This window comes from Rutilus rutilus (genome assembly GCF_951802725.1).
Source record: "Rutilus rutilus genome assembly, contig: SCAFFOLD_100, whole genome shotgun sequence".
NCBI classification, from domain to species: Eukaryota; Metazoa; Chordata; class Actinopteri; order Cypriniformes; family Leuciscidae; genus Rutilus; species Rutilus rutilus.
In genome coordinates, this window is record NW_028175454.1 from 11,541 (window position 1) to 19,243 (window position 7,703).

At 35.2% G+C, this 7,703-nt stretch overlaps 1 protein-coding gene across 1 annotated transcript; it reads left to right on the top strand.

Moving 5' to 3' along the window:
* The first annotated feature begins 308 nt into the window (after positions 1–308).
* LOC311285733 (uncharacterized protein) lies at positions 309–6,233 on the top strand. The gene is made up of 7 exons (XM_084435767.1): positions 309–671; positions 1,901–2,009; positions 3,310–3,386; positions 4,516–4,644; positions 4,754–4,849; positions 5,681–5,773; positions 5,974–6,233. Exons 1-7 carry the CDS (start codon positions 603–605, stop codon positions 6,046–6,048), a joined length of 648 nt encoding a protein of 215 aa, XP_084291893.1. The 5' UTR covers positions 309–602; the 3' UTR covers positions 6,049–6,233.
* Positions 6,234–7,703: the final 1,470 nt, after the last annotated feature.

Below are 7,703 nucleotides of genomic sequence, written 5' to 3' on the forward strand. Positions count from 1 at the left end.
ATGTCAACTAACTTTAATTAATTTGCAACTACGTCAACTAACTTTCATTAATTTGCAACTACATGTCAACAAACTTCATTCATTTGCAACTACATGTCAACTAAATTCATTAATTTGCAACTACATGTCAACTAACTTCATTAATTTGCAACTAAATGTCAATTAACTTTCATTAATTTGCAACTACATGTCAACTAACTTCATGAATTTGCAACTACATGTCAACTAACTTTCAGAGTGTCAAAGAAATGAGCATGTTTAGGTAACTACTGTAGTTGCCTAATGTTGTGTTTGGCCATACATATGGTAGTCATTTCCCATGATCGATGTTTAAACTCCTCTTTATATAGGCTTGTGCATCACAACAGTGATGCATGCTTCTTCAGAACTGAAAGTGTAGAACTCATGATAAAAATCACTAAAATAAGCCTAAGATGATAGCAAAAAATAATTGACGAAGTTCTCGGAAAGTACACAGGAAGCCCTGACCACCACACACAGGAACTTACATGAGCATCAGTAACAGCCGGGTGGATTGACGTGTGTGTGTTTCTGAGTGTTTCAGCTCGCTTGATCTCACTGAGGAAGAGACGGAGAGAAAGATGTCTGGAACACGCACTCTCTGCTGCCATGTCAACACGGCGACCCTCACGTTTGCCATCTTATATCTGGTAAAACAGCTTCATACACACACCTATAGATGCTGCGTACAATACAGTTATGTGCTTATATAGTTACAATTAAAGAGTGCTTTAATTGCTTTAATTCACTTGCAGTATTAGTTCAATGGACTTTCAAAGTCACTAAAGTATATCAAGTTTTGTTCTCTGGTAAAAGCATGGCCATTTTGTTGTTGTTATTTGTCATTTGTTCAATGCACGCACCCATTAGTGCAGAAGATAGAGGAAGCTGACTCCATTTTGAAGTCACAGTCACTTACTGAGCCACAGACTCGATATCACACTTTATATCGATAGTCCACTTTAGATATTCTAATAACTATAAGTAACTTTTAATGTCAACTAGCAGTCATTAGAGTATTAGTAGACTGTATACTTAAGATCTGCTAAAACTTTATTTTGATGCTTCCCAACAGACATTATACTGACTAGAAGTAACGGTAACACTTTACTTTACAGTGTCCATGTTAAATGTACTTACCATAGTAATAACAGTAAATTATGCATAATTACATGCAACTAACCCTCAACCAAATCCTAACCCTACAGTAAGTACATGTAGTTCATTAATATTACTCAGTACTTAAATGTATAATTACACTGTAACAATGACACCTTAAAATAAAGTGTAACCCACTTTACAATAAGGTTCATTAGTTAACAACATTAGTTAACATGAACTAAGAATGAACAATACTTCTACAGCATTTATTAATCTTATTTGATGTTAATTTCAACATTTACTAATACGTTATTAAAATCAAAGGTTCTGAAGCTGATATTTATTTCGTGACCAATATATTAGATGCATAGACAGAGAAACTAACATGCATAGATATTTTTACGTATTGATCTAAAAAGGATTGTGTGAGAAATCGATATTCCAAAGATAGTTTTATGAATATTTAATATATAATCATGATATTCGGTTTAGGAATAAATACGTTTACTGGAAACCCTCTGTCCATAGCATATGCATCTGAGGGAGGAGTTTGTGTCTATGTTATGTAATTTACACTTTTACAGGTTTTTCTGAATGAACCGCTGTTCTTGTGTAACTTGTTCTGTTGGTGTTGGCTCGGAGGAGAGAGACCAAACACACCGGCTGCCAGAATACACACATACTGAGACACACGTTTACCTTTATGAATTCATTCTGTCACATTCATCTCATCTGTACCCCCTCTGTGTGTGTGTGTGTGTGTGTGTCGTCTCTATAGATTGGTAATTTGCTGAAGCTGGCGGGCATCTTTCTTATGCCTTCATGGGAGAAAGCGGAATATTCTTTCCCCTATCATGAATCAAAGGCTTTCAAGGGCCAGCGTGTCTGTGAGTTCACTTCATTCAGTTACACTGACATTTTTCAGTTACACTTTATTTTACAGTGTCCTTGTGACGTATGTTACACGTACTTACCATAGTAATAACAGTAAATTATGCATAATTACATGCAACTAACCCTCAACCAAATCCTAATCCTACCCTAACCCTAAAGTAAGTACATGTAGTTGCTTAATATTAGTCAGTACTTAAATATATAATTACACTGCAACAATGACACCTTAAAATAAAGTGTAACCCTTTATTTTAAGGTATCCTTGTTACAGTGTAATTATACATTTAAGTACTGAGCAGTACTACATGTACTTACTTTAGGGTTAGTTGCATGTAATTATGCATCATTTATAGTAACTACATGTAATATGTAACAAGGACACTGTAAACTTTCTTATTTGTTTTGTCCCAAGAGTTCACGTGATCATCACCACAAGTGTACTATTAGATTAGTGACCTAAAGTAGAACAGAATCTTGAGAAATATTTCTAAAGTTTACACTACTGTTCAATTTTTATTGGTTTGGGGGGAAAAACGTATCTTATGCTCACCAAGGCTGCAATTATTTGATCAAAAATACAGTGTTATACAGTAAAAACATTGTGAAATATTATTCAAATTTAAAATAACTGTTTTCTATTGTAATATATTGTAAAATGTACTTTATTCCTGTGATCAAAGCTGAATTTTCAGCATCATCACTCCAGTCTTCAGTGTCACATGACCCTTCAGAAATCATGCTGATATGCTGATCTGATGCTCAAGAAACATTTCTGATTATTATCAGTGGTTTTTAGAGGAAACCATGATACATTTTTCTTCAAGATTCTTTGATAAATAGAAAGTTGATAAGAAGAGCGTTTAAAATGGAAATATTTAGTAACATTATAAATGTATTTACTGTCACTTTTGATAAATTTGGATGCTTCCATGCTGAATAAAAGTATTCATTTCTTAAGAAAAAAAAAATAATAATCGTACTGACCCCAAGCTATTGAACAGTAGTGTGATATTTTTGTTTATTTCAAGATTTTAATGAGATTCTGAATCACAGATCGTCAGGGGCCTCAGATTATGTCCACTGGATATTATATATTTTGCAGTCATATCAATAAAAACAGCATTAGTTCATGAAATCAATATAAAAAGCCTTAAATGCTGCATCTTGACCAAACGTTGTTCGGTATAAGACTTTGCATATATTAATGAATCCTTTAGCATAACATAAACATTCATAGATAATATAGAAATAATAGAGAAAGCCATTAAAATTCTCTCTCTCTCTGTTTTCCAGTTGACATCAGCACTAACATTCTGATGCTGGTCCTGATGTCCATCTCGGCTGTGCTGGCTCTGTTCTCTCAGCGCAAGGTATAGTGTGCGGGACACTCTCCATCTGCACTCTGAACATCAGTACATGGAAATGTGGTTTATGAGGGGGGAAAAAACACAGTGATGCATTACGAAATACATTTGAACACATTAATGCATGAATAAATGCATCGATATGAGAATTTAATTGAAAGTTTTTTCTTTTTATTTATTGAAAAAATCCATTAAATATTACATGAGGTGAATTGCAAGTGGTTGTTACATATGATACAATTAAAGAAGCAAAATGCATATACCATTTTAGGTCAAGATTAAAAATGTACATCTCGAATAATTTCTTTCTTACTATCCAATCATACTAATAATAAAATACAATATTATTATGAAATATTATTACAATTTAAAATAACTGTTTACTATTTTAATAGATTTTAAAATGTCAAATATTCCTGTGATCAAAGCTGAATTTCCAGCATAATTTCTCCAGTCACTTTTGATCAATTTAATGCTTTTTAATGCAATTAAATCAATTTAAAGTATTAATTTCTTCTTTCTTTTTTTTTATCGTACTGACCACAAACTTTAGAAAATTACCCATTTTTATTTCTAATAGGATAATACGTGATAGTAATTGAAGGTGATCGTCTTATTCATGACACTAACAGTTATTAGTTTATTTTTCCTATAGCATTCACTCACTAGAATATTTCCTTGAACAGAGATATTCATGCCATTATCAGACTGTGCTGTTTTAATGCACACCGTATTCATTCCAGAAAGTAACTCATTCTCCTTGGAGGGTTTACAAGAACAATAATAAATCTGTGCGACCGAAGTCAAATATACATACTAAATTGGTAATGAAACGATCTGTGTTGATATATTTTGAATAAGTCTAGTCAGTTTTTGTTTCATTGGATGTGTATGTATGTGAGTTTGCATAAGCAAAATGGTTCTGTGTGTGTGTGTGTGAGTGTGTGCACCTTATTTATCCAGCTTCCAGAAAGAGAGCTTGTCTCAATATTTATGAAGCTGGTGAAACACAGAATCCTTGCGCTCTCTCCAAACTACACATTTCAACCCTGATCAGCCTATAGCAGGGAAACAGCGCTTCTGGAATGTGAATGACTGAATGTGTGATTCACCGTTTCTCTTTCTGTGTGTAAAGGGCCCGATGTTCGTCCTTCCGTTCACGCTGATGATGATGGTGGAGTTGACTCTGAGTTTTCTCTCGCTGTTTAACGGAGCCTGGGGTCTTCCCGGGACCCCCAGCTACAGAGACCTGCTGCAAGCTGTCGTGAGGACCATACCTGCACACATGACCACACAAAACTCAATACTGACATGTTCATTTCAACATAATGTCACCCAATTAATGTGTACTTGTGTGTGTGTGTCCCTAACAGAAGGATCAGAAAAGAGTCCCTGTGTTGAATGAGGAGGACATTGGCCAGTTGACCATGTGGTACAGTGTGCTGTTTATGGTGGACATACTGCTGAAGGTACAAGTCCTGTGTGTGTGTGTGTGTGTGTGTGTGTGTGTCCTGGTAAACCCTATGTTAAGAGGACAAAATGTCCCCTTATTTTTTGGTCCCCATGAGAAAAACTGCTTATAGTGATAATTATAGGTTTTTTTAAATGTAAAAATGCAGTGCAAAGTTTTCTGCGAGGGTTAGTGTATGTGTACAGTATGAAAATCATTATGTCTATGGAAAAGTCTTTACTGAAATGTCTTTACTGTCAATTTAATGCTTCCTTGCTGAATTAAAGTAACTCACTCACTCACACATACACACACACACACTCACTCACACACTCACTCACTCACACACACACTCACTCACTCACTCACTCACTCACTCACTCACTCACTCACACACACACTCACTCACTCACACACACACACACACACACACACTTACTCACTCACTCACTCACTCACCTACAAACTCACTCACACACACACACACACACACACACACACACACACACACACACACACACTCACTCACACACACACACTCACTCACTCACTCACTCACTCACTCACTCTCACACACTCTCACACACTCACTCACACAGTGTTGTTTTGTCTGCGGCTCTGAATTGTACAGTCTAACCAGCGCTTGTTCTGCGTGTAAGGGTGTTTGAGGTCTGAAAGCGATGTATAGAGCCAGTCATAGCGTGTGTTCTGTGCTCTTGCTGATTGAGGAGGATTTAGGAGAAGGTAGAGGGAAATTAAACTGCCCTCTGGATGCTTTCTGCATAGCTGTGTGTTCATTCTGTACGTCTGGGCTTTCATTAGTATCCCTGTGTGTGTGTGTTCTGTGTAGGTGTACATCCTCCAGGTGTCAATGAGGTCTTTCTACGCCCTGAAGGAAAGAAGGGTCCCTGTCATCCATGTTGACTCTGGAAATACTGTGACAGTAAGTGCATTTATAGTACAGATTGTTTTTGGTGTCAGAAGACACAGCAGTTGTAATGTTGTTGTATAAGTATATTTTTTAATAAGTTATAAATATACAATTCCAAGCCACTACCCAATCCATTCTGATCTTCTTTTAATAGTTTATACTGTTATGATCAAATAAAACAAATCAGCATTTGTTGTGTTTTTGACTAACAGGTGAAGCTTCCTTCTTATGATGAGGCTCTCAAAATGAAACCCGAAGACACACCCCCGACCTATCAAGAGCCCTAAAATTACACATGCACACGTATTTCCTGCATGGCTTTATGACGCAAAAACCACAATACCACGTGAATATGTTAAACCACAATAAGCACAAATATTCACACGCATACTAACAACCAGAAGCAGCACATAAACACACATGCCCACGCTTGTATCCTTGCTTTCACACAATAAAGGGAATTAATTAATAATGAATGCGTTTCTGATTATTGTGTCCTCACTGGTTAGGGAAGCACGGCGAAGGAAGACGGTTTAAACAGTTCCTGTTGTGGTTAAAATGAAGTGGTACCAAATGCTTGGTGTTTTTGTCTTGTTTTCCAGTAAAAATACCAAAAAAATGATTACATCAAAATACATTTACTTGAGAAGCAAAATGACAAGATATTAAGTCTTGTTTCCTGTCAAAAGAAAAAAAAATAGAGTTATCTAAAGCATTAACTCGCTTAATTTTGATACATTTTTCCGTAAAACAAGACTTCTCTAGTAAACGCATCTTGTTTTAAAAAATGTTTCGATATTTGTACTGGAAAACAAGACAAAAATACTGAGTAAGAAAATCATTTTTGCAGTTTATTTTCCGTGATGCAGCTCTGTCATCATTGTGTGGTCATCATGAGTCAGAAGCTAGTGACATCTGGGGGATTTTATGATTGTGAATTTTTTTTTTTTTTTTTTACCGCTGTATGTAGGGGGATTATGTCATTCGTATTATCAAATATATGAATTGCTTGATATAATGTTATAAAACGCAAACAAAAAAATCTTCACCTCATGCTCAATGATACATGACAAAGAAATAATAAAAAATGTTGGAAAGAAAAACAAAATATCATGTGACACTGAAGACTGGAGTAATGATGCTGAAAATTCAGCTTTGATCACAGGAATCAATTACACTTTAAAATACAGTGCTATGCATAAGTTTAGACACCCATACTAAAGTTGACTAAAAAGAGGAATAAAAAATCATCTTTTGGAAATTGAACTTAATGCCTTAATTCAAAAAATTAGGAAAAATCCAACCTTTAAGGACACCAATTTTCTTTGTGAATGAATAATGCATCGCAAATAAATAAATGTTCTTCCTTAAAATACAGGGTGCATAAGTTTGGGCACCACTATGTTAAATTCCCATAGAGGCAGGCAGATTTTTATTTGTAAGTATTTTTTTTATTTATTTTTTAGGATACTATGCATCCTGATAAAGTTCCCTTGGCCTTTGGAATTAAAATAGCCCCACATCATCACACAGCCTTCACCATACCTAGAGATTGGCATGGTTTTATTTCAGTTAGCCTAATAGCTGGTTTGATTTGCATTGAGAGATGATCTTATGGAAAGTACCCCATGCCAATCTCTAGGTATGGTGAAGGCTATGTGATGATTTTAATTCCAAAGGCCAAGGGAACTTTATCAGGATGCATAGTATCCTAAAAAAAATATTTACAAATAAAAATCTGCCTGCCTCTATGGGAATTTAACATAGGGGTGTCCAAACTTATGCACCCTGTATTTTAAGGAAGAACATTTATTTATTTACGATACATTATTCATTCACAAAGAAAATTGGTGTCCTTAAAGGTTGGATTTTTCCTAATTTTTTTAATTAAGGCATTAAGTTCAATTTCCAAAAGATGATTTTTTATTCCTCTTTTTAGTCA

What these genes read in the sequence shown, in the direction of transcription:
- LOC311285733 (XM_084435767.1), top strand. Translation starts at nt 603, where the DNA reads ATGTCTGGAACACGCACTCTCTGCTGCCATGTCAACACGGCGACCCTC. An exon ending in CTCTGTTCTCTCAGCGCAAG is followed by an intron (nt 3,387 to 4,515) that starts GTATAGTGTGCG and finishes CTGTGTGTAAAG; the next exon opens with GGCCCGATGTTCGTCCTTCC. An exon ending in TGGTGGACATACTGCTGAAG is followed by an intron (nt 4,850 to 5,680) that starts GTACAAGTCCTG and finishes TGTTCTGTGTAG; the next exon opens with GTGTACATCCTCCAGGTGTC.